General features: G+C 38.5%; 1 protein-coding gene across 6 annotated transcripts in view; it reads left to right on the top strand.

Annotated features, from left to right (window-relative positions):
* ATP8B4 (ATPase phospholipid transporting 8B4 (putative)) overlaps positions 1 to 26,974 on the top strand; it is a 283,705-nt gene that overhangs the window by 77,525 nt on the left and 179,206 nt on the right. For 5 of the 6 annotated variants that reach the window (XM_088839599.1, XM_088839597.1, XM_055437072.2 and 2 more), the window contains 3 exons: positions 5,174 to 5,287; positions 8,167 to 8,265; positions 13,340 to 13,401. In XM_088839599.1, the coding sequence (XP_088695725.1) occupies positions 5,174 to 5,287; positions 8,167 to 8,265; positions 13,340 to 13,401 (275 nt within the window). Of the gene's footprint in view, positions 1 to 5,173; positions 5,288 to 8,166; positions 8,266 to 13,339; positions 13,402 to 26,974 lie in introns of those variants that run through there. The other variant, XM_088839600.1, reaches the window with a different exon arrangement.

Genomic DNA, 26,974 nt, shown 5'->3' with positions numbered 1-26,974 from the left:
CATTCTCTAGGACTGACCACCTACTAGGATGTAAATACAAGCATCAACAAATTTAAGAGGATAGAAATGATCTCAAACATGAAACATGAGAAAAGAAAATGATTACATGGAAACTAAACAACATGCTACTAAAAAAATATCAATGGGTCAATGATGAAATCAAAGAGGATATTAAAAAATAGCTTGAGATAAATGACAATGAAAATACAACCATTCAACATCTATGGGATGCAGCAAAAGCAGGTCTAAGAGGAAAGTTCATAGTGATACAAACCTTCCTCAAGAAATAAGAAAAGTCTGAAATAAAAAACTTAAAAGAATAGAAAACAAAACCTAAAGTCAGCGGAAGGAAAGGAAAAATTAATATCAGAGAGAAAATAAAATAGAAATTAGAAAAAATTGACAAAACCAAGAGCTGGTTCTTTGAAAGGGTAAACAAAATTGACAAACCTCTGGATAGGCTCACCAAGAAGAAAAGAGAGTAAAACCAAATAAAATATGAAGGAAAAAGGAGAAATAAGTGATTCTGCAGAAATACAAAAAGGCATAAGAGAATGTTATGAACAATTATTTTTCAACAAATAGGACAACCTAGAAGGAATGGACAAGTTTATAGAAACATACAGCCCACCAAAACTGAATCAAGAAGAAACAGATAATTTGAACTGACAGATCATTACAAGTGAAATGGAATCTGTAATTGAAAAAAAAAAAAAAGTAAAAAACTCCCTGCAAAAAAACAGTTCAGGACCAGATGGCTTCACTGGAGAATTCTACTAAACATACAATGAAGAATTTATCCTGATCCTTCTCAAACTCTTCCAGAAGATTGAAGAGAAGGGAGCATTCTATGAAGCCACCATCACACTGATACCAAACTTGACAAAGACACTACCAAAAAAGAAAATTTCAGCCAATATCTTTGGTAAATATAGATGGAAAAATTTCAACAAAATATTAGCAAACTGAATCCAACGACACATAAAAAAGATCATCAGTTCAGTTCAGTCTCTCAGTCGTGTCCGACTCTCCGTGACCCCATGAATCACAGCACGCCAGGCCTCCCTGTCCATCACCAACTCCCGGAGTACACTCAAACTCATGTCCACAGAGTCGGTGATGCCATCCAGCCATCTCATTCTCTGTCGTCCCCTTCTCCTCCCGCCCCCAACCTTTCCCAGCATCAGAGTCTTTTCCAGTGAGTCAACTCGTCGCATGAGGTGGCTTAAGTTGGATTCATCACAGGGTCACAAGGATGGTTTAAAGTACACAAATCAATGTGTGATATACCACATCAATAAAAGAAAATACAAAAACTACATGGTCATCTCAATAATAAAGGAAAAGCATTTGATAAAATTCAACATCCATTCATGATAAAAACTCCTACCAAAGTGGGCATAAGGGGAACATATCTCAAATAAAGACTATTTATGACAAATCCATAGCCAAAAGTACATTCAGTGGTGAAAAGCTAAAAAGCTGTCCTGCTAAAACACAGAACAAGACAAGGATGCTCATTCTCACTACGTCTAGTCAATGTAGTACTGGAAGTCCTAGCCACCGCAGTCAGATAGGAAGAAGAAATAAAAGCTATTCAGATTGGTAGAAAAGAGGTAAAATTGCCATTATACACAGATGACATGATGCTAAGGCTCTACACACAAACTATTAGAATGGATAAATAAATTTAACAAGGTAGCAGGATGGAAGATTAACACACAGAAACTGGCTACATTTCTTTACACTTTCAGTGAAATATCAGGACGGGAATGAAAAAAAAATAATCCTCTTAAAAATTGCATCCAAAAATACTTAGGAATAAACCTCACCAAGGAGGTGAAAGACATATGCTGAGAACTATAAAATATTGATAAAGGAAATTGAAGATGATTCAAAGAAATGGAAAGGTATCCCAGGCTCTTGGATTGGAAGAGTTAATATTAAAATGACTATACTGCCCAAAACGATCTACAGATTTAGTGTGATCCCTGTCAAATTACCTATGGCATTTTTCACAGAAATAGAACAAATAATCCTAAAATTTATATGGACCCAGAAGAATTACCAAAGGAATTCTGAGGAAAAAGAACAAAGCAGGAGGAATAACCCTTCCAGACTTCAGACAATACCACAAAATGACAGTAATCAAAACAGTGTGGTATTGACACAAAAACTGACATATGGATCAGTGCAACAGAATAGAGAGCTCAGAAATAAACCCACACACCTATGGTCAATCAATCTTTGACAAAGACAAGAATGCATAATGGAGAAAAGAGTCTCTTCAACAAGCGGTGTTGGTAAAGCTGGACATAAATCAATGAAATTAAAAAATATCCTCACATCATGCTCAAAATGGCTTAAAGACTTGAATATAAGACATGACACCATAAAACTTCTAGAGGAGAATTCTCTGACATAAATTGTACAAGTGTTTTCTTAGATCAGTCTCCCAAAGCAATAGAAATAAAACAAAAATAAAAAAATGGGATCTAAGCAAACTTAAAAACTTTTGCACAGCCAAAGAAACCATAAACAAAAAGAAAAGATACTCTATGGACTGGGAGAAAATATTTGGAAATGATGCAACTGACAGGAGCTTAATTTCCAAAATATACAAATATCTCATACAACTCAGTAACAGAACAAATAACCCAATAAAAAAAAAGGACATAAGTCCTAAATAGACATTTCTTCGAAGATAATATGCAGATGACCAATAGGCACATAGAAGATGGTCAACATTGCTAATTATTAGAGAATCAAATCTATGATGAGGTATTACTTCACATTGGGCTGAATGGCTGTCATTTACAAATGATAAATGCTGGATAGGGTGTGGAGAAACCCTCCTATATTGTTGGTGGGAATGTAAATCACTATGGAAAACAGTATGGAGACTCCTCAAAAAGCTAAAAATAGAGTTGCCATATGATCCAGCAATCATACTCCTGGGCATATATCCAGATAAAACTGTAATTCAAAAAGATACATGCACCCCAGTGTTCATTGTAACACTATTTATAATAGCCAAGAAGACATGGAAACAGCCTAAATGTCCATCAACAGGTGAATGGATAGGGAAGATGTGATATATGTGTATGTGTATATGCTTGTACACATAGGCACCTGTGCGCGCACACACACGCAGTGGAATATTACTCAGCCATACAAAGAATGAAATAATGCCATATGTAGCAACAAGGATGGAACTAGAGATTATCATATAAGTGAAGTAAGTGAGAAAGAGAAATACAAATACCATGTGATATCACTTACATGTGGAATCTAAAATATGACACAACTAGCACAACATTGTAAAGCAACTATACTCCAATAAAAGTTAATTAAAAAATAAAATACAGCACAAACAAGCCTATTTGTGAAACAGAACAGACTCATAGACATAGCAAACAGACTTGTGGTTGCCAAGGGGAAGGGTGGAGGTGGATGAATGGATTAGATGGATGGATGCAAGCTATTATATATAGAACAAATATAAACAAGGTCCTATTCTATAGCACAGAGAACTGTATTTAATATCCTGTAATAAACCATAATGGAAAAGAATATGAAAAGGAATATATATATTAATTATTTTACTGTATACCAGAAACTAGAAAAACATTATAAATCAGCTATATTTCAATAAAAAATAAATTAAAAAAATCATATGGACTAATCTCTATTTTATGATGTTAGTGGATAGAAATTCTCTAGGCATGCTGATTCTTAGTGTCAGTAAGATCTGTCACACCAAATTTCTTCTGCTATGTTTGTGAATAAGATAGAGTGAAGTCTCATGAGAATGTAGTTAGATTTATAAATTGTTAAATAAAATATATTTAATATGTTTTATGTAAATGCCTGAAAAAGATGTCAACTATAATCTGTGGAGAAATCTCTAGTAACTTGCTATAGTTTTCTTTTATTAAATTTTTTTTTGTTTTAGCTCTGTACTTTTTAATGAATTAGTTTTATATAGTTTTGAAAGACTATATAGAAAGCATGTGTTTGAAATTCTTTGATGACACAAAGTTGGGAGGAATATTTAGTGCTTTTGTTATAGCACACTCAAGATTAATTTTTTTAATTTGGCTCCTATAATAGGAATATGTGAAAAATCATCAGAACTTAAAAAAGTAAACTGTGAATGTTTAGGAATGGGAGACCTGATTTAATAGTGATTTATGAAGAAATGACCTTGAGATTTTAATTCATCGAAAAATGTGAATAAACAGTGAGATTAATTGACTAAATGCTAATGAAATTTTAAGGCAAGTTAGTACAATAATCCAGAACACAAAACACTGAAGTCTCTTTTGTATGTGAACCACTTGAGCTAGATCTGCAATGAATATTTGCATTTGGATACCATATTTTAAGAGAGATGCAGAGAGGTTAGGATGGATGCAGAAGAGGTTGACCAGGAAGAGATGTCCTTGAAAAAGTCATGGAGAATGGCTAAGGGTTTCGTGAACACCTAGAACATAATGGAGAAGATTTAGGGGAGTCCTATGAGTCACCCTCAAGTACTTGAAGATTGTCAATATGGAAAGGGCTTAGACTTTATTTAGGTGACCCCAGGGATGGAATTTAGCACATGGCAAAATTTACAGGGAGGCAGATTTGGGTCTCTTATAATAAAGACCTTTCTATCATTTCCCATCCTGAAATGGAAACAGGATTACACCTGCCTTGGAAGGGGTCAGTTTTCTACCAGAAGACTCTCAAAGATAGGGGGCCCTTATCAGAGTTATCTAAAGGGTCATGGCTTTGGGAAGGTGAACCAAGTAATTCCTGAAGTTCCTTTTTACTTCACAAATCCTAGCCACGAGCTCAGTGTCTGTAAACAGTAGGTTCTCAAGAAATGGCTGCCAATGAGTAAATACATAAGGATAAAAACTGTCAGGGGCAGACTTTTGCACTTGATAAATTTTTAAGTCATGGATGGTTTTATAACATTGAATGGTAATTTCACCTAATATCAGGAGCATGTCATTTTGGGAAAAATGAAACCCTTGGCCCACACAGAGTTTAAAATTTCCTAGATAATCGGCTTATCTTTCTTGCTCTGGCATAACTCATGCTCTGTCTCATAAGTTTAGAGCTGTTTCTGATAATGAGTCATGCCTCACCCCAAACTAATGTGATGCTGTTTCTTTTTCAGGATAATCGTATCCACACATCCAAGTACAACATTCTCACCTTCTTGCCGATTAATTTATTTGAACAGTTCCAAAGAGTGGCAAATGCGTATTTCCTTTTCCTTCTGATTTTGCAGGTAATGCTTAGGCTTTATTTCTTCATCATCTGTTTGTTAAGAGTATTCGTATAATTTGAAAAAATTAATTATTTTGCTTATCTAAATGTTCATGCATAGAAAAGCAGCCTTATCTGATTTTTTATGTTTTTATTGCTGTTTCTCTTCATAAGTGTGAGAGGGATAGGAATGGGTAAAAAAACTAGTACATTCATCATTTTAAACACTGAGGTCATTTTTAAATGCCTTGCACTTTATTTGAACCAAACCAGAGCCTAATAATTGCTGTTCACAGCCTGCTTCCTTTCTTTATCTCCCTATCACATTCACAGCATGGGTATTGACAGAGTTGAAGCAAAGAATTTATCTGACTGGTGGTTTGTGGAGCTTTTATTTGCATCTAAGAACAATGACATATTTTTACACATATATAAATAAATGCAATATGTTACTTCACTGTGACTTTTTTATAGTTTTGAGTGGTTCATTGGTAGTTGGTACCCTTCCTTTTTCTTCCCACTCGACTAAAATTTGAACCTAAGTGAAATTTCAAATTTTACTGATATTTCAGGAAGGAAAGGCATAAATTAAAGATTTAATATACATATAAGTGGCTCATATTAGCCAGTTATTTACCTCCTATTTATTTTATAGTAATCACATCAAACAGGTAGATTCTGAATCTGCTGGGTTATACATTAATTATAGGAGGTAAGAGGATGAACTGGATATGCACAGTCTTGATTATAGCTTGAGCACTATTTTTTCTTTAACTGAACAACTATTTATTCAGTAGAATAACTGTCTTAAGAATCTTGGTTGTAAGTTGCAGACGTCTAAATTCACTTAATGTAAGTCACAGACATCTAAATTCACTTAATGTACTTTATGACAAATATTTCAACAGGCTGTCACTTTTCTTTCTTTCTTTTTTTTAATTTCCTTCAAGTTTACTCTCAGGCAGACCCTCTCTACTTGGTGATCCTTGAAAACTTCAGAGTTTTATTTTCCTGGCTTCAGTGCTGATGTAAAAGAAATGGCAGAGGGGGAGAAGGAGAAGGGAGAGGCAGTTGGGAGAGGAAAGAGGGAGAAAGAGAGAACGAAAATGAATCACTTTTTCTGTTCTCTAAAAAGTCTTGGGATTAGCTTTCATTTGACCATGCTGTTACCTTCCTTTTCCAAACCTGTCACTCTGGCACAGGAATTTAATGCAGTGATTGCCTTGATCTAGATCACATGCCAAAGTCCAGAAGCTAGTTGGATGGAATCAGTCCATCTAAATTATGTGTACTCTAAGTGGAGGGGTATTAAGAAATAGAGAAGAGTTGAAAACAACTGGTTGCTCCTTCCGATGGGGGCCCAGCCCAGGGTTGGTGTGAGACTGATAGACCTGGTACACCAGACCAGGTGTCCCTGGAGTCAGATTGCTTTGGAATGCAGCCCAAAGTGGGTGGTAAACTCCATTTAAGGCTAAATGCCTGCACAAGACCAATAGTCACCAAGTACTGTAAGGGAAAGTTGAAAAGAACTTTGGAGAGAGAGTTTAAGAGGGTGTGAAACCATTAAGAAGTAAGCAGGTAGGGTCTGAGGAGTCCTCCTGGAGTAGGGAGAAAAAAAAAAGAACTGGATGCTGAACAAGAGAAAAAAAATAGCACTGAAAGTACATCTTACAATTTTGGAAGAGACTTTTTTTCTCTTCTCCCATGAATTTGCTTTTGGTGTCTTCATAGAACCCTTTACACTACTTCTCTAATTTCTCTAATGGGTTTTCTTATTTATGACCAAAGGTTCCTGTTCACAGAATTTTATATCTAGAAGAGGTCTTTATAAGGTTCAGTATAATCTCCTTTCTTTTACTGATGCAGAAATGAGATCTGGAGAGGTTAATTGAGGTGTGAAGCTTTTACCACGTGTTAATGATAGAACTCTGACTAGAATCCAACTTTTCTGCCTCTCAGGCTGATGTTTTTGTTGGTCCTTCAGAGGCTTTTTTTTTTAATCTTATATGGAAGCTATTACATAAAATTTATTGTAGTGCTGTTTGGTTGAGGCCTGATCAATATACACTGACCATCTCCACCCATCCTTCCCTGCCTGATGGCCCTGAAGTAACTCCAAAATGAACCCCACTTGAAGACTACCTTTGTAAGAGACTCATGTCGACTGTCACTCTGTCTCTCTTAGTTGGGTGGCTTTCCAGGTAGAGGCCCAGGCTTTGGAGTCAAATAGACATCGATTCAATTTTTAGCCGTGTATGTTCTGCGCTGCTAAATCAGTTTGACTTCTCTGATATTTTTTTTATAAAATAGGAAAATGGTACCCAGGGTTGTGGCATTTCCAGACTCGTGGCTGTCATTCACAGTGTATTCTGTGCTGTGCACTATTTGCATGGAATATAAACACTCTAGATTTGTGCAGAACACCTCTGGTACAGAATCTAACTTGATAAACTTCTCTGAGGATCAAGTGATATCATATATAAAAAGTATTTGGGATTGTGTCTGGTGCAAGGTAGGTGCTCGAAGATTCTCTCTTTGAGAATTGGTAAGGAGCTGGTAAAACTGTGAAAAGTTCAATTGAGAAGCTGAGAAAAGATAGGTGACATTTATCATCCTGGTGAGAGATCATCATTTGTGAAAGACTTCAAGAAGCTTTCTTCTCAACTTGCTATAAAAATTTAATTTTTTGCCAGGTAGTCTGAAAATTGTTTCACTGATGCTTTTATTCTATGTGTCTTATATCTGAGTGCAAACACTTAAATTATCGAATGTTCTACATCTGTACAAATAACTGAATATCATTTCATTAGTTTCTGTTGTCTTATAAAGTTGAATGACAAAACTTGAAAGCTATATTTATGAAACTTAAAAGCACTAAACTACTGGAAACGTTTGTTTCAGCTGATTCCGGAAATTTCCTCCTTGACTTGGTTTACCACCATTGTACCCTTGGTCCTAGTGGTAACTATGACAGCTGTCAAAGATGCCACAGACGACTATGTAAGTATTTGCTTTTGAGCATTCCTGCCGTCTCAGTTTCAGTTGTGACCTCTCAGAAGTAGAAAATAGTGATCCATTTGAAATTTTTGAATTATTTTGGCAAATATTTACCATAAGAAGCTTTATGGTTATTTGATGATTAAAGGACTGATGCTAAAGCTGAAACTCCAATACTTTGGCCACCTCATTCGACGAGTTGACTCACTGGAAAAGACTCTGATGCAGGGAGGGATTGGGGGCGGTAGGAGACGGGGACGACAGAGAATGAGATGGATGGATGGCATCACCAACTCGATGGGCATGAGTTTGAGTGAACTCTGGGAGCTCGTGATGGACAGGGAGGCCTGGTGTGCTGTGATTCACGGGGTCGCAAAGAGTCGGATACGACTGAGCAACTGAACTGAACTGGACTGAACCGAATGGAGGTCATAGAGCCAGGGCTGTTTATGGTAACAGCAGCGGGGCTTCAGTAAGTAGACTCACTCCCTCATTTTATACGTGAAGACACTCTCACCTATAAAGAAATAAAGATTTTTTAATGAACATACAACTAATTAGTGGTAAGATCAGAATTGATAGACAAACCTATTTCCATTCAATAAAGGATTATTTATCCTGTACCTCAAGTCTTTGTCTAAGTTTTAGGAACTGGTAGATATTAGGTATTCTTACATCCTCTGCTCTGGAGAAGGTAATGGCAACCCACTCCAGTACTCTTGCCTGGAAAATCCAATGGACAGAGGAGCCTGGTGGGCTGCAGTCCATGGTGTCGCGAAGACACCATTGAGCGACTTCACTTTCGCTTTTCACTTTCATGCATTGGAGATGGAAATGGCAACCCACTCCTGTGTTCTTGCCTGTAGAATCCCAGGGATGGGGGAGCCTGGTGGGCTGCCATCTATGAGGTCGCACAGAGTCGGACATGACTGAAGTAACTTAGCAGCAGCAGCAGCATCCTCTGCTCATCATACCAGTTCAGTTCAGTTGCTTAGTCATGTCCTACTCGTTGCAACCCCATGAACCACAGCACACCAGGCCTCCCTGTCCATCACTAACTCCCAGAGTTTACCCAAACTCATGCCCATTGAGTTGGTGATGCCATCTAACCATCTCATCCTCTGTCATTTTCTTCTCCTCCTACCTTCAATCTTTCCTAACATCAGGGCCTTTTCAAATGAGTCAGCTCTTTGCATCAGGTGGCCAAAATATTGGAATTTCTGCTTCAACATCAGTCCTTCCCATGAACACCCAGGACTGATTTCCTTTAGGATGGACTGGTTGGATCTCCTTGCAGTCCAAGGGACTCTCAAGAGTCTTCTCCAAAACCACAGTTCAAAAGCATCAATTCTTCTACTCTCAGCTTTCTTTATAGTCCAACTCTCCCATCTATACATGACCACTGGAAAAACCATAGCCTTGACTAGACGGACCTTTGTTGGCAAAGTAATGTCTCTGCTTTTTGATATGCTGTCTAGGTTGGTCATAACTTTCCTTCCAAGTAGTAATCATCCTTTAATTTCATGGCTGCAATCACCATCTGCAGTGATTTTAGAACCCCCAAAATAAAGTCAGCCACTGTTTCCACTGTTTCCCCATCTATTTGCTTTGAAGTGAGAGGACTGGATGCCATGATCTTCGTTTTCTGAATGTTGAGCTTTAAGCCAACTTTTTCACTTTCCTCTTTTACTTTCATCAAGAGGCTCTTTAGTTCTTCTTCACTTTCTGTCATAAGGGTGGTGTTATCTGCATATCTGAGGTTATTGATATTTCTCGCAGCAATCTTGATTCCAGCCTGTGCTTCCTCCAGCCCAGCATTTCTCATGATGTACTCTGCATATAAGTTAAATAAGCAGGGTGACAATATACAACCTTGACGTACTCCTTTTCCTATTTGGAACCAGACTATTGTTCCATATCCAGTTCTAACTGTTGTTTCCTGACCTGCATACAGGTTTCTCAAGAGGCAGGTCAGGTGGTCTGGTATTCCCATCTCTTTCAGAATTTTCCACAGTTTATTGTGATCCACACAAAGGCTTTGGCATAGTCAATAAAGGAGAAGTAGATGTTTTTCTGGAACTCTCTTGCTTTTTTGATGATCCAGTGCATGTTGGAAATTTGATCCCTTGTTCCTCTGCCTTTTCTAAAACCAGCTTGACCATCTGGAAGTTCACAGTTCATGTATTGCTAAAGCCTGGCTTGGAGAATTTTGAGCATGACTTTACTAGCGTGTGAGATGAGTGCAATTGTGTGGTAGTTTGGGCATTCTTTGGCATTGCCTTTCTTTGGGATTGGGATGAAGACTGACCTTTTCCAGTCCAGTGGCCACTGCTGAGTTTTCCAAATTTGCTGGCATATTGAGTGTATCACTTTCACAGCATTACCTTTTAGAATTTGAAATAGCTTAACTGGAATTCCATCACCTCCATTAGCTTTGTTCGTAGTGATGCTTCCTAAGGCCCACTTGAGTTTACATTCCAGGGTGTCTGGCTCTAGGTGAGTGATCACACCATCATGATTATCTGGGTTGTGAAGATCTTTTTTGTACAGTTCTTCTGTATATTCTTGCTACCGCTTCTTAATATCTTCTGCTTCTGTTAGGTCCATTCCATTTCTGTCCTTTATTGAGCCCATCTTTGCATGAAATTACAAAATCAAGTAATTTAAAAACTCAAGCAACTAATGTCAATAATTTAGGTATAAGATGATAGAGTTTTGAAATCTCCATAATCCAAAGCAAGTCATTCAAATTCAGATTTAAAACACCTTTGGGAAAATGAAGCGTTCTAAATCAAGACAAATTCTATTCTCACCCCAGGTGACTGCACATGCTCTAGCCTCCATAGCTTTCTATATGCCATTGAGTGATAGGTTTATATAACTTCTGAACCTGTGACAATTGTTTCTAGTCCTCCCAGGCTCCATCTGTGTCAATGGCAAGATCCCTTGAAATGCCTGAGCATCCTGAGGCTCGGAGAGTAGGCTGCTCAGCTTTTAGGCAGTGAATTCCATGGTGATTTTCTGTGATGCCAGCCAGCTAGTCAATTTGTGTTCAGGTGCTCATCACGTCTGCCTCTTTGTGATCCCATGGACTGTAGCCTGCCAGGCTCTTCTGACCATGGGATTCTCCAGGCAAGAATACTGGAATGGGTTGCCATGACGCTCTAGGGAATCTACCTGACCCAGGGATCAAACCTGCATCTCTTATGTCTCCTCCTTGGCAGGCGGGTTCTTTACCACTAGCACCACCTGGGAAGCTTGTTCAGGTTAGATATAGAGGTGTCTAAATATTAAGTCTCTTTTTGTCTTTTCTATAGTGAATGTTTGAATATCTTTTTATGATATATGTGTAGTTTAACAACAGAATATCTTTATCAGTTAGGGTCTTGGCAGGAAACAGATGTCACCGTGGAATTGGGGAAGACTGGAGAAAGATTAATAATGAAGGGACTATTAAAAGGGTTGTGAGTGAGGAAAAGCACGTAGGGTAGCAACGAAGGTGGCAGTACTGCTTCTAGGCCTGAAGGGGCAAAGGGAGGAGGCAGTTACCAGACCTGAAGCTGAAGCTGAGGGCTATCTATAGAGGAAGCACCCACTGCTGACCCAGTTCAGAAGAAACCAGGAATACATAACCCCATTTTACTCTCCTCTGACCCCATGATTTTCTGTCAATACCACCCAAACCCAATCAGTAGCCAAAAGGCAGAGATTAAATAGATCAGCATTCGCTGGCACAGGGTAGAGTGTAGAAGGATGAGGTGTAGGTATGGAGGGAAAAACAGAACATCCACCCCTTTCAAATTACATATTCTGACACAATATTGTTTCCATTCTTATTGCTGGAGAGAAGTTTGCATGCCAATGATGGGTTGACTTCATTTACTCTTCTACCAGTGTTATAAAACTCTTTTCCTGTTAACAAATGCTAAGTATCTTTTTTCCTTAGTAATATTCATTTACTTATACATGGCAATCAGTGTAATTGTATGCACTGAGCATAGCATAACAGAAAGAATGGGATGGATTTGGTAAGGATGTTGAAAAGGGGAAGGGCTGATTGAAGCAATTTATATACTGTGATATTAATACAATGTTAGGTGTTTTTTTTAAGGAAAAAGTGATAATCCTGATGATTAAGACCTATGAAATAAAAATTTCTTATCTCCTGATACTACCGCCTCTTCATCTGTGCATTTAGCCTAAACAATTGAAATAAAATTTTTATCTCTAATTTAGCCTGTTCCTATCTGAATGGCTGCTCATTTACTAGTTTTGTAGAAGGCTCATAATGTATGGATTCTTCTAAGCAATATAACATATTGACATTACTGAAATATAGCATAAGAAATAGGATCACTTGGGCATAAAAACATAAATCCACACCAAATGTGGTTCAGTATTGCATTTTGGTTTTGTTTTAAATGTTCAGTATTTCATAAGATCACTGTTAACAATTAGAATTTCTGGAGAATAAGAATACATGTTGTTACAAGTAATTGCTTGACTTCAAAGACATCCATAAAACAGAATGGATGATGTTTAGTAAAGTATTGAGCACATGTGTGAGAAAAATGGAAGCTCCCACTCCTTGTTGAAGACATCAAAATTCACGGATGGTTTTCTCTGAAACTATGCGGCAGAGTAAAGGGCACATTGTCTTCTTAGAAGACAGCTAAAAGTGTGTGGGAATTGGAAGAGCATGTGGCCAGACTTATTCCATTGGTGACACCCACAGTGAGATTTAGTGAGAAAGGTCTTAATTTAGAACACATGGAGCTGGGGCCAAGGTAAGCATAAGTCATGCTCATTTTAGACTGATGATATTGTTTTCCAAACAGGTGAACTCAAAGTATTTTCAGTGTCACTATTTGTGCTGACAAAGTATGATTTAATATGTTTTAAAGTTTTTATTGGAGTATATTTGCTTTACAATGTTGTATTCGTGTTTGCTCTACAGCATTGTGAACTAGCTGTACGTATGTATACATACATCCCCTCTTTTTGGGATTTCTTTCCCATTTTAGTCACCTCAGAGCTCTGATTTAATATATCTTTTCACAAACGCTTTGATTTTCAGTTTCGCCACAAGAGTGATAATCAGGTGAATAACCGGCAATCTGAAGTGCTCATCGACAGCAAGTAAGAAATACATTCTTTAAGTTACTTTTAAGATTTCTGGTCGCCAAACAGGTCTTGACCATTGGTGACTTTCTCTTTTAATTGAATATATGTTTCTTCCCCCTTTTAACTTGTTAAAAATTGCAGTGTAAGTGCTTTGTGTCTTCATGGCTCTCTTTTATGTTCAGCAAATGCTTGTGCTACCCGCTCAACTTCTACTTCAAATAAATTCCTTTGGAGTTTCCTTTGTCGAATACAGACTTGCTATAGTTACTTTTTCATTTCTAGATCTAACACTATTTGGAACTGGCACACATATGATATCTTTTATGTAGTAGATGTTTAGTAAGTATTTGAATGATTTGATTTGGTAATTTCTGGGAATATTGCTAGAGAGACTTCAACACATATAAAGTATAGTGATAAGAACTTTGTACCAACTTGATAGTTGAGTTTAGGATGGATTATCAACCATAACACAGATGTTTAATTGCTGTAAAATTCATCCATCAATAAAAAAATATATACGGGAATGGTTCTTGACCCTGAAATGGTTTAAAATGTGTATTTACATACAAACAATAGCAAAAACGCCTTCAGAAAACTTTCAAAAAGGTAAATTTTAAACCTTCATTTCATTGTTTCTTAGTCTCTTTCTTTGTCCCTTTTTTCTAATGATAGCATATGGCAAAGTAAATTTGTAACATTGTACTTCAGTCTGGCAATCAGTCATGTCGGCTGATGATTTTGAAGCACTTGGATACTGTGAAGAACGTAGTTTTTAAAGGAAATATCATAAAATGAATTAATCACATGAGATGGAAAAATTCCAAGAAATGGACATCAAGAAGGGCTAGGTAGCTTAGACAATAACTGGTAGGATTAAAGTAATTAATCTTTCTATAAGTAAAATATTGACTGATTATTTATAGTGCAATGAATACATATAGTTTTCCTTTATTAGATTATTTTAGAAAATGGTGTTAAATGCACAGTGAAGAAAAATAATCTTAATCTAAAACCACAATTATAGAAACAGAGCTTCTGAGAGTGTGATCCTGATGTGACATGGGTAAGTCATAAAGATGCTTGAAACCGTGTGGTTTGTTTCCAGCGTCAGCAGGTTTTGAATTGTAGCCACTATAGCATGGCGTTTAAAAGCCTGGGTTTTGTGCTTAGAGAGACTTGAGTTTAGTACTGACCCTGAGTACTTTTGTGGTGTTGAGCAAGTTCTTATGAGGTGGTGACTCTGTAAGCTGATGCAGTGTATGACTTTGAGTTGGACTGTTGCCTATCTTGAATTTCTCAAGCATTGCAGTTCTGACTGGGAATTAGATCTGACAATATGATCTGACTAATTCCCCAAAGAATATTTTATAATCAGTCTCATTACTTTGAATTATCATCTCATATGGAATATATTAAAAATGTGTGCAATTGCATGATGAATTTGAACTAAAGGCTTCAGTATATCTTTTAATGAATCTCAAATTACCAGTTAAATTTTGTGACTGTATTTGGGCAGTGAAAGATATTGAGGCCTCTACCTGGAGGTAATGGGAGTAATCCAGTAACTTAGATATTCAGAAACTTGATGATTGTATGTGTCGCACACAATCAATCTTTGTCATGACTATTAGAAGTAGCACTGGTCTTACTTGTGCTTTCATTTAGCTTTTTGTCAATTCCTTTGGAGATAGCATCTCTTTGTAATTTGGTATGTGTGACATTTTGAAAAGTACTATTGCTGATTCTGTTCGGTTGAAGGTAGAAGTACACATCCAGAATGGAGTGTTCTTTTTTCCAGAATATTTATTTATTTATTTTTGGCTGCATCGAGTCTTAGTTGTGGCATACTGGATCTTAGTTCCCTGACCTGTGATCGAATCCAGGTCCCGTCCATCGGAAGGTGGATTCCTAACCGCTGGACCATTGGGCAGTCCTAAGAATGGAGTATTCTTTAAGATATGGTTAAAAATCACACAGCATTTTCCATTTTTAAGATTATCTACTACTGTGAGCTCCTTTAGGCCATCTCTGTTGATCATGTCTGTGTCCCTTGAGCCTAGCACAGTGGCTGAGTGGCTGTTGAACTTTCAAACTGAGCAGTAACAAGTATTCTTGCTGAGAGGGCAATCTACCAGAGGAGCTTTATCTGTAAAATGTTGCAGAGTCCCTTTACTAGCCAATACCAGTGGCTGGGGTTGTGGTCTTCGCAGAATGTACTCTGGCTTTCAAGACTGGCTTTTCACTTTTTGGGACTTGCAAAGTTGGAGATATCAAATGGGTTTAGATTTGAGAAAGCCCAGGGACTCCGTTGGAGCTGGTGATTGTAGAGGATGCTGTGAGGGATGTGTAGGACCACTACTGTGTTGCTGGGCTCACCCTGGGCTGCTGTCTGCATTGCTTCAAAGGGCTTGCACTTGCTACTTTCTTCAGAGCTCTGCCCTCAGACTACTGGAACCAATGACCAGTTGGTGCAAGAGTAAGAAAGAGCAGTGCTCCTACCTCGAGTTGGATAAGCTCTGAGGTTTAATTTGCACCGCAAGTACATGTTGAGATCAGGCTGAAGGTGGGACTTTGCCTGCAGTCATACCCTTGCGTGGCTTCTTCCCCTTCCACGTGCTTCTCATCTTCATTACCATTTTCTCTCAGAAGTGCTTTCCTAATGAATCCTTTGTGTATTAATCCTCATCTCAGAATCTGTTTTCAGGGAAGTTGACTTAAGAGTAGTTAATGCATGCTTAATCCCATGGCATTAATGGGATTAATGTAAAATATTAGGAAAGTGCTTTGGGGTCTATCTTAGGCACCTGTGGGTCATGACGCAGGGTTAAAGTAAAAAGCCTATAGAGAATCACAGGTGTCTGGATGTTGCTGGAGATAAGTTTCATACTGGGCTGGGTACTGCCAGGTACCTGTGGCTTCCCTTTGTGCTTCTGGTAGAAGGCTTGAACTTGAGGTTCATGCTAGGGCAGGGGAGGCATCATCAGCTTGTCCTAGAGGGAGGCAAGGCAAGGTCAGTCTTGGGGAGGAGATCCCTGAGAGGAAGAGGGTGTGATGAAAGCACAGTCAGAAAACATGGTCTATGTAAGTGATCACCATGTGATTTTGGGCAATTAATTTTCCTTCTGGCCTTCAGGTATCCCTTCTGCTGCTCTCAGAATTGAGGAAGAGGGACACTTACATTCAGATTCAACACATACTTAATCAACACTACCATATGTGGGCTCCATGCTTCCACATTTAATTCTGATAAAACCCCAAGGTGTGGTGATAGTGCTTCTTTTTAGAGATGCTGAGATTAAGGCCTAGAAAGGGAATGGCTTATCCAGGGTTCCATGGCAAGTAAGAGCCTAAATTAGACTTCTCACTACTCACGACATGATGTGTAAATACGTAAATGTAGACTTTGTGGTCTGATCACATTTCTCTATTTATTTTGCATCTGAAGGGCTTTGCATATAATTATAGAAATATAAACATAATAATAAAAACTATATATAAAATAAATAGAAATGATGTAATCAAACCATAAAGGCTACATTTATATATTATGTCATGAGTGATTAGAAGTCTAATTTACATATATGTATATACATATGGTTTCATGGGCTTCTCTGGTGGCTCAGATGGTAAAGAATCTGCCTGCAATGCAGGAGACCTAGGTTTGATCCCTGGGTTGGGAAGATCCCCTGGAGAAGGGAGTGGCAATCCACTCCAGTATTCTTGCCTGGAGAATGCCGCAAACAGAGTCCATGGGCTGCAGTCCATGAGGTCACAAAGAGTTGGACAGGGCTGAGCGACTAACACACACAATATATATAGTTTATCTAAATGTAATATGTATGTGAATAAGCATATATATCCTTACTTTTAGTGCCTGGAGCATTACTCATCTACATTCTTAGCATGGGACAAGCTAATGAACATTATTAACCTAAGACACGCAATAATTAGGGAGACAAGATTCTTCCTTTATAACCTTCCTTTTCAATTTCATGTTTTTGATTTTGTTACTTATGTTCCTTTCCGGTCAGGACTAATATTCTGCATCTGTAGTTTGTTATACTATGTGAAAGTGCTTAAGAAATAAGTGTTGAATTAACCTTTGATAAAATCTTGTGGCGACTTTATTGTTAAAACTACGCAGGAGTGAATGATTCCGTGTTGTAGAAATTGCTGTGTCTGATGTGTGGGAAGTAAACATTCTCTTCTAGCTACGAATGCCGTCTCCTGACTCTACCTCTTGAAATACATATTAAGAGACCCTCAATGTTTCTCATGAGGGTTCCTCAGGGCATGCTAACATCCTGGGCCAGTTGCTACCAAGGAAACACCCATCAGGGGTGTGTGAACCAGGGGCTGTGTGAACCAGTCTGATGGTTTCCACAGAGGTCATTCCATCTAGCACTTCTCAGCCTGGGCTGTGTGTTGTATCTGTGCCCTTACCCAGTCCCAGAGCAAGTAAATGAGTGGCTTGTAAAGGAGGCCTTGGTGTTTTGTTTTGTTTTGTTTTTCAAGTTTCCACGGTGATTCTACTATGCAGATACAATCAAGAACCTCTGCTGCTGCTGCTGCTGCTAAGTCACTTCAGTCGTGTCCGACTCTGTGTGACCCCATAGACGGCAGCCCACCAGGCTCCCCCATCCCTGGGATTCTCCAGGCAAGAACACTGGAGTGGGCTGCCATTTCCTTCTCCAATGTGTGAAAGTGAAAAGTGAAAGGGAAGTCGCTCAGTCATGTCTGACTTGTAGCGACCCCACGGACTGCAGCCCACCAGGCTCCTCCGCCCATGGGATTTTCTAGGCAAGAGTACTGGAGTGGCTTGCCTTTGCCTTCTCCGTCAAGAACCTCTAGGCAAGGCCATTTCTTTACCCACACTTCTAGCTCTATGCCTGTATCTCTCAAATTGTAAAAGACATCCAAGGGAAAAAATTTCATTGATTTTTTTTAAATGATAGTATAATTTTTTTAATATGAAAGTAAAGGTGTTATTCACTCAGTTGTGTCTGACTTTTTGTGACCCCATGGACTATAGCCCACCAGGCTCTTTTGTCCATGGAATTCCCCAGGCAAGAATACTGGAGTGGGTCAGTGGAGAAGTGCCATTCCCTTCTCCAGGGGATCTTCCCGACCCAGGGATCAAGCCTAAGTCTCCTGCATTGCAGGAAGATTCTTTACTATCTGAGCCTCACAAAAGAATAACTCTGTAATGTTGATTTACATTTTTTTGTAGTAAGGCTCACAGTTTTAGTTAAACAGATGGCCAATCAATGATTACTCTGCTACCTTTTCTTTCAGAAATTTAAATTTAAATTCTCCTCATTTTCATCTTTTCTTTCTTTCCTGTTACATGTGCTGTCTTCAGTGCTGAATTGTTTCTTGACTTTCATGTATTTACGCAGCTTCCAGTTTTTGTCCTGTCCCATCAACATTCCTAGTCGTATGTGTCTGGGACAAGGAAAAGAGTGTGGAAGTCTGCTACCCAATTAGATAGCTGCTAGCCTCATGGGCTCCTGGGCATTTGAAATGAGGCTGGTCAAATTCAGACGCGTTGTTAAGTACATTGTGTATGCCAGGTTTCAATGACTTAGTACCAAAAAGAGAATATAAGACATATCACTTAATAATTTGTTTTAAATTACTCTTTGAAGTTATTTTGTATACACTGGGTTAAATATAACATTAAAATTAATTTACCTTCTGAAAAACTTTTTTGAATGTGGCTACCAGAAAATTTAAGATTACCTTTGAGGGCCACATTTGTGGTTGGCATTTTATTTCTATTGGGTGGCACTGCTCTTGGTTACAGATGAGAAAACAGCAAAGAAGAAAATGAACTCTTTGCCATGAGTCTGGCTTCTGGGTTCTCAACTCAGGATTCTCTGCTGAGAATCCTGGCTGGCTGTTGGCATTGTGGTTTGTGTTATTATGAACAAATTGAGTCAGCCCTACTTCTTCTTAGTATTTGTTACTTACTTATCATTTTCTGAACTTACACTTCTGCACTAGGATGATCTGAGCTGGCTCTGCCCTCCTTCAGGTGGGACACTTCCCTGACTCCTCTAGATGTCAGTTTGCTCTGGCCCATCAACTTTTTATGTAACACATTCCACTTTATATTTTCCTGAGCTTTGGCACACTTGGCTTTAAATCTCCCAGGTTCTTTCACAGAATTCTTCCTGTCGATCTTCCATCATTTTTCATTTGAAACTGAGTATTTATAGGGAAAGACAAGGGCTATCTGTACTGCAGAGTATTGTCTTCCCTCTTCAAGTCTGATATTCCTAGATATGCTCCTTAATTATGAAAACAAATGTATTAATTCAGTAGGAGTAAATTTTCTTCTTGTTTAATCAAATTTTCTAGTTTGATATCTCCCATTGGATATTAGAAGAGAAAATTTTCTTTCTTTTTTTTTGTTTGGTATTTTTTCCTGTTATAAAAATAACATATGTTTATTAAGAGAAATTTGGGAGATAGAAAAAAGTAGAAGGGAGACAATAACCTTCATGCTTCCACTATCCAAAAGTAATTATGGTTACTATTTTCCTTTATTTCCTTTCTGATTTTTTCTTCTATCTCAAGATTTTTCATAATTGTGTATATATGTGTGTTTTTATTCTTGTTTTACTTCACACCATGTCATTACCATTTTCCAAATCTCTTTCTGTTATTTTTATACATGTAATTTTTAAGGGTTGAATTTTTTAAAATTTATTTTTAATTGGGAAAACTACAATGTTTTGTTGGTTTCTGCCATACAGCAATACAGATCAACCATAATTATATATGTACCACTTCCCTGTTGAGCTTCCCTAAGTGTTGCATTTTTAAAGACTGTATTCAGTTGAATTCATATCTTATAATTCACATAACCATTTCCTCACTGCTTGATATTTACTCTGTTTTTAATTTTAAAGTATAGTTTCTTGATCTTTCTAAATTGATAGTTACCCTTTTCCACAAGACTGGGTTTTGTGATGTATTTACCAAATCCACCTAGAATGATTACCCTGAACCTGTTATTTCCTATATTAAGTAATTGAAACTTGAAGGATTATTACTCCACTGATAGTAACTTTTGTCAGAGTATCTCGGGTTTAAGTGTGAGCAGGATCAGATTGGGTATGTTGACCAAAGCGTGGGAGGTTTCAGTTTTACCACACATGGGAGTTTCCTGAAACAAGGGTTTCCTGTCAGACCACCACCATCAAATTTCAAGTTTATCTGTCCTTAATCATAGCACAACATGAAAAAAAGCTCCAGAAGCTTTTAAAGCTTCTGCTTTAAAAAATGTGTTAGTGACACATGTAAATCCCCAAACATCAATAATTTGAAATGGTTTGAATATAAGTTTTATATTGCAGTTACTAGCTATATGGCACTCATATGCATCAGTTTTGGTTTGCAGAGTTCCTTGAGGAAATTTGGGTAGTGATTCAGAAGGCTAGCAGATTCTTTAGGCAGCGAGGAAGGAACTCTTCCCATATTTGTACTGCCAGATTAGAGGTATGTAGACCTATAGTCAAAAGATCTATCATTTGCTGTTGAATTCTTGGCAATAACTGATTCAGCAGGGGGTAATTCACATACGTCATCATCCTGTGTTGGATTATGATCCAAAATGTCAGTCATGTGTAAGAGCGGATTATTATTTCTTATTAAATATGCTCTTTTTGCCCTTGAGCGTCCTAAACAAAAACTAACTGAGGTCATTGGACTTAATGAATCTGAAGCTGATGCATGTTTAGTGTGTCTGTGTGCTGCTTGTAATTGGGTGAGTGGGAACATGCAAGGTTCTGGAATTCTATTAATTTCACGGGAGAACGGATGAACTCTGCATTGAGTTATCTTTTCTTCATCAGGGCCCATGGGTTTGCAACCAGAGTGGAAACTTCTGTGTTAAACGCAAGACAGAGCACCAAGTTGCAGTGGTTTTAAAAATTTCTAGCCCATTGTAGATAATTTATGTTATGATGGCACAGCTATTCAGGGTCTATATGAATAGTGCTGCATATTTGAAAGGACAATTTGAGGTGAAAAATATTGATTCTTTTTTTTAAAACAATGCTAATAAAACACTATTATGGGCTTAAATGACAATGAATTAAAAGACAAGCTAGTGGGAATAGTCTCAGTATTTTTTGGACCCAGTGGAAATAGTTTAAAATTGATTTAATTTTAGATCACACTGCTAACTCAGAGTAAAAGAATAGCCTCAAGAATAGTTTCACCCGGTCGGGAGGAACAAGATGGTGGAGGAATAGGACGGCGAGACCACTCTCTCCTCCACAAATTCATCAAAAGAACATTTGAACGCGAGTCAAGTCCACAAAACAACTTCTGAATGCTGGCAGAGGACGTCAGGCACCCAGAAAAGCAGCCCATTGTTTTCGAAAGGAGGTAGGAAAAAACATAAAAGATAAAAAGCAAGACAAAAGAAGTAAGGACGGAGCTCCGTCCCGGGAAGGGAGGCTTTAAAAAGAGAGAAGTTTCCAAACACCAGGAAACATTCTCACTGGCGAATCTGTGGCGAGCCTTGGAAGCTCAGAGGGGCACATAACCCTCTTTTTTTTTTTTTTTTTTTTAAGATTTTTTTAAAACCCACAGATTACCCGCCAAACGGTAACTCCCAGCGGAGAAGCAGCGCAGACGCCTGCATACGCCATTAGCAGCGGGGGCTGGGCAGGGAGGAGCCGGCTGAACTGCTTAGAGAGAGGACTGGGCTTGAATGCCGCGAGAATAATTTGAGAGAACTGGGGAGAGCAAAGCAGACTGTGGGACAGCTTCCCCACGAAAAGGCGGAAAGCTCTAACCTATGACTCGGCCAGCCCCGCTCACAGAATAAAGGACTGAGCAGAGTGAGCCGGCTGCGGTCGGCCCATCCCCCATCCCCCGCCGAGACAGGCAGGGAGCGCAGCCAGAGCCGGAGCGGGCAACCGCGGCCCCAGAAAGGCATCTGATACAATCTGCACACAGGCTTGTTGCTAATTAGGACTTCTTGGGCTCGGGCCGGTCGATATCCCCCTGAGAAGGTACGCCAGTTGTACACCCAGAAAACTGAGTGGCAGGGACTGGGGAGGCGATAAGTCTCAGAGACCGCGCTCGCCAAACACCTGGTCCCCTGAGCTGCTCGGACCGGGGAAGGCACAAAACGCAGGCCCAACCAAGTCTGCGCCTTTGTGGAGTACCTGAGAACCTGAACTTGAGCCGCTCAGACCTGGGAAGTGCATACAACCCGGTGCCGGCCTCGGACAGTTCCCGGCAGAGCAACCTAGAGCCTGTGCAGTATAGACTGGGACAGCATACGTGCTGTGAGCGGGGGCAAAGCCAGTGTGGCCGAGACGCTGCGAGCACTCCCCACAGACGCCAGAGATATTCGACTGCAGCATTCCTCCCTTCCCAGAACAGGACTGAACAACTGAGCCTTAAAAAGTGTCCACCCACCCCCTAGTATCAGGGCGGAAATTAGACACTGAAGAGACCAGCAGACAGAAGCTAAAACAGAGGGAACCACCTTGGAAATGACAGATAGAGACGTCTAGAAACTACTCCAAGAATAAGACCAAAAACCAGAGGCAAGAGGCTTAAGCCCGAATCCTGAGAACACCAGAGAAGTCCTGACTCCAGGGAACATTAGTCGATAGGAGCTCATCAAACGTCTCCATACCTACGCTAAACCCAAGGGTCAACAAGTTCCAGAGCAAGACATACCACGCAAATTCTCCAGTAACACAGGAAACTAGCCCTGAGCTTCAATATACAGGCTGCCCAAAGTCACTCCAAACCCACTGACATCTCATAACTCATTACTGGACACTTCATTGCACTCCAGAGAGAAGAAATCCAGCTGCACCCACCAGAACACCGACACAGGCTTCCATAACCAGGGAACCTTGACGAGTCACCTGTCCAACCCCACACACAGCAAGGAAACTACATAATAAAGAGAACTCCACAAACGGCCAGAAGAGGGAAAGGCCACCCCAAGCAAAGCATTATAAGCAAGATGAAGAAGCAGAGAAATACCCAGCAAGTAAAGGAACAAGATAAATGCCCACCAACACAAACAAAAGAGGACGATATAGGGAATCTAGCTGATAAAGAATTTCGAATTTTGGTGGTGAAAATGATACAAAATCTTGAAAGCAAAATGGAGTTACAGATAAATAACCTGGAGAAAAGGATTGAGAAGATGGAAGAAAGGTTTAATAAGGACTTAGAGGAAATAAAAAAGAGTCAATATACAATGAATAATACAATAGATGAGATCAGAAACACTCTGGAGGGAACAAACAGTGGAATAACAGAGGCAGAAGACAGGATAAGCGAGCTAGAAGATAGAATTGTAGAAATAAATGAAACAGAGAGGAAAAAAGAAAAACAAATTAAAAGAAATGAGAACAATATTAGAGACCTCTGGGACAATGTTAAACGTTCCAACATTCGAATCATAGGAATCCCAGAAGAAGAAGACAAAAAGAAAGACCATGAAAGAATACTTGAGGATATAATAGTTGAAAACTTCCCTAAAATAGGGAAAGAAATAATCACCCAAGTCCAAGAAACCCAGAGAGTCCCCAACAGGATAAACCCAAGGCGAAATACTCCTAGACACATATTAATCAAATTAACAAAGATCGAACACAAAGAACAAATATTAAAAGCAGCAAGGGAAAAACAGCAAATAACACACAAGAGGATTCCCATAAGGATAGCAGCTGATCTTTCAACAGAAACTCTTCAGGCCAGGAGGGAATGGCAAGACATACTTAAAGTGATGAAAGAAAATAACCTACAACCCAGACTACTGTACCCAGCAAGGATCTCATTCAAATATGAAGGAGAAATCAAAAGCTTTACAGACAAGCAAAAGCTGAGAGAATTCAGCATCACCAAACCAGCTCTCCAACAAATGCTAAAGGATCTTTTCTAGACAGGAAACACAGAAAGGGTGTATAAACTCGAACCCAAAGCAATAAAGAAAATGGCTATGGGATCGTACTTATCAATAATTACCTTAAACGTAAATGGGTTGAATGCCCCAACCAAAAGACAAAGGCTTGCTGAATGGATACAAAAACAAGACCCCCATATATGTTGTCTGCAAGAGACCCACCTCAAAACGAGGGACACATACAGACTGAAAGTGAAGGGCTGGAAAAAGATATTCCATGCAAATAGAGACCAAAAGAAAGCAGGAGTAGCAATACTCATATCAGATAAAATAGACTTTAAAACAAAGGCTGTGAAAAGAGACAAAGAAGGAAACTACATAATGATCAAAGGATCAATCCAAGATGAAGATATAACAATTATAAATATTTATGCACCCAACATAGGAGCACCGCAATATGTAAGGCAATTACTAACAAGTATGAAAGGGGAAATTAACAATAATGCAATAATAGTGGGAGATTTTAATATCCCACTTACATCTATGGATAGATCAACTAAACAGAAAATTAACAAGGAAACACAATCTTTAAATGATACAATAGACCAGTTAGACCTAATTGATATCTATAGGACATTTCACCCCAAAACAATGAATTTCACCTTTTTCTCAAGTGCACATGGAACCTTTTCCAGGATAGATCACATCCTGGGCCATAAATCTAGCCTTGGTAAATTCAAAAAAGTTGAAATCATTCCATGCATCTTTTCTGACCACAATGCAGTAAAATTAGATCTCAATTATGGGAGAAAAACTATTAAACATGCCAACATATGGAGGCTGAACAACACGCTGCTGAACAACGAACAAATCATAGAAGAAATCAAAAGAGAAATCAAAATATGCATAGAAATGAATGAAAATGAAAACACAACAACCCAAAACCTCTGGGACACTGTAAAAGCAGTGCTAAGGGGGAAGTTCATAGCAATACAGGCACACCTCAAGAAACAAGAAAAAAGTCAACTAAATAACCTAACTCTACATCTAAAGCAACTAGAAAAGGAAGAAATGAAGAACCCCAGGGTCAGTAGAAGGAAAGAAATCGTAAAAATTAGGGCAGAGATAAATGCAAAAGAAACAAAAGAGACTATAGCAAAAATCAACAAAGCCAAAAGCTGGTTCTTTGAGAAGGTAAATAAAATTGACAAACCACTAGCCAGACTTATCAAGAAACAAAGGGAGAAGAACCAAATCAATAAAATTAGAAATGAAAATGGAGAGATCACAACTGACAACACAGAAATACAAAGGATTATTAGAGAATACTATCAGGAATTATATGGCAATAAAATGAATAACCTGGAAGAAATGGACAAATTCCTAGAAAAATACAACTTTCCAAAACTGAACCAGGAAGAAATAGAAAATCTGAACAGACCCATCACAAGCACGGAAATTGAAACTGTAATCAAAAATCTCCCAGCAAACAAAAGCCCAGGTCCAGACGGCTTCACAGCTGAATTCTACCAAAAATTTAGAGAAGAGCTAACACCTATTCTACTCAAACTCTTCCAGAAAATTGCTGAGGAAGGGAAACTTCCAAACTCATTCTATGAGGCCACCATCACCCTAATCCCAAAACCTGGTAAAGACCCCACAAAAAAAGAAAACTACAGGCCAATATCACTGATGAACATAGATGCAAAAATCCTTAACAAAATTCTAGCAATCAGAATCCAACAGCATATTAAGAAGATCATACATCATGACCAAGTGGGCTTTATCCCAGGAATGCAAGGATTCTTCAATATCCGCAAATCAGTCAACATAATACACCACATTAACAAACTGAAAAATAAAAATCATATGATTATCTCAATAGATGCAGAGAAAGCCTTTGACAAAATTCAACATCCATTTATGATAAAAGCCTTCCAGAAAGTGGGAATAGAAGGGACATACCTCAACATAATAAAAGCTATATATGACAAACCCACAGCAAACATTATCCTCAATGGTGAAAAACTGAAAGCATTTCCCCTAAAGTCAGGAACAAGACAAGGGTGCCCACTCTCCCCACTACTATTCAACATAGTTCTGGAAGTTTTGGCTACAGCAATCAGAGCAGAAAAAGACATAAAAGGAATACAAATTGGAAAAGAAGAAGTAAAACTTTCACTGTTCGCTGATGACATGATCCTCTACACAGAAAACCCTAGAGACTTTACCAGAAAACTACTAGAGCTAATCAATGATTACAGTAACGTTGCAGGATATAAAATCAACACACAGAAATCCCTTGCATTCCTATACACTAATAATGAGAAAATAGAAAGAGAAATTAAGGAAACTATTCCATTCACTGTTGCAATGAAAAGAATTAAATACTTAGGAATATATCTACCTAAGGAAACAAAAGACTTGTACATAGAAAACTATAAAACACTACTGAAAGCAATCAAAGAGGACACTAATAGATGGAGAAATATACCATGTTCATGGATTGGAAGAATAAATATTGTAAAAATGAGTATACTACCCAAAGTAATTTATACATTCAATGCAATCCCTATCAAGCTACCAAAGATATTTTTCACAGAACTAGAACAAATAATCTCACAATTTGTATGGAAATACAAAAAACCTCGAATAGCCAAAGCAATTTGAGGAAGAAAAATGGAACTGGGG

The sequence above is a fragment of the Moschus berezovskii genome, chromosome 9 (genome assembly GCF_049115385.1).
Source record: "Moschus berezovskii isolate FMDL1 chromosome 9, NW_MosBer_1.0, whole genome shotgun sequence".
In the NCBI taxonomy this organism is placed as follows: Eukaryota; Metazoa; Chordata; class Mammalia; order Artiodactyla; family Moschidae; genus Moschus; species Moschus berezovskii.
This window is presented reverse-complemented; position numbering and strand designations above follow the sequence as displayed.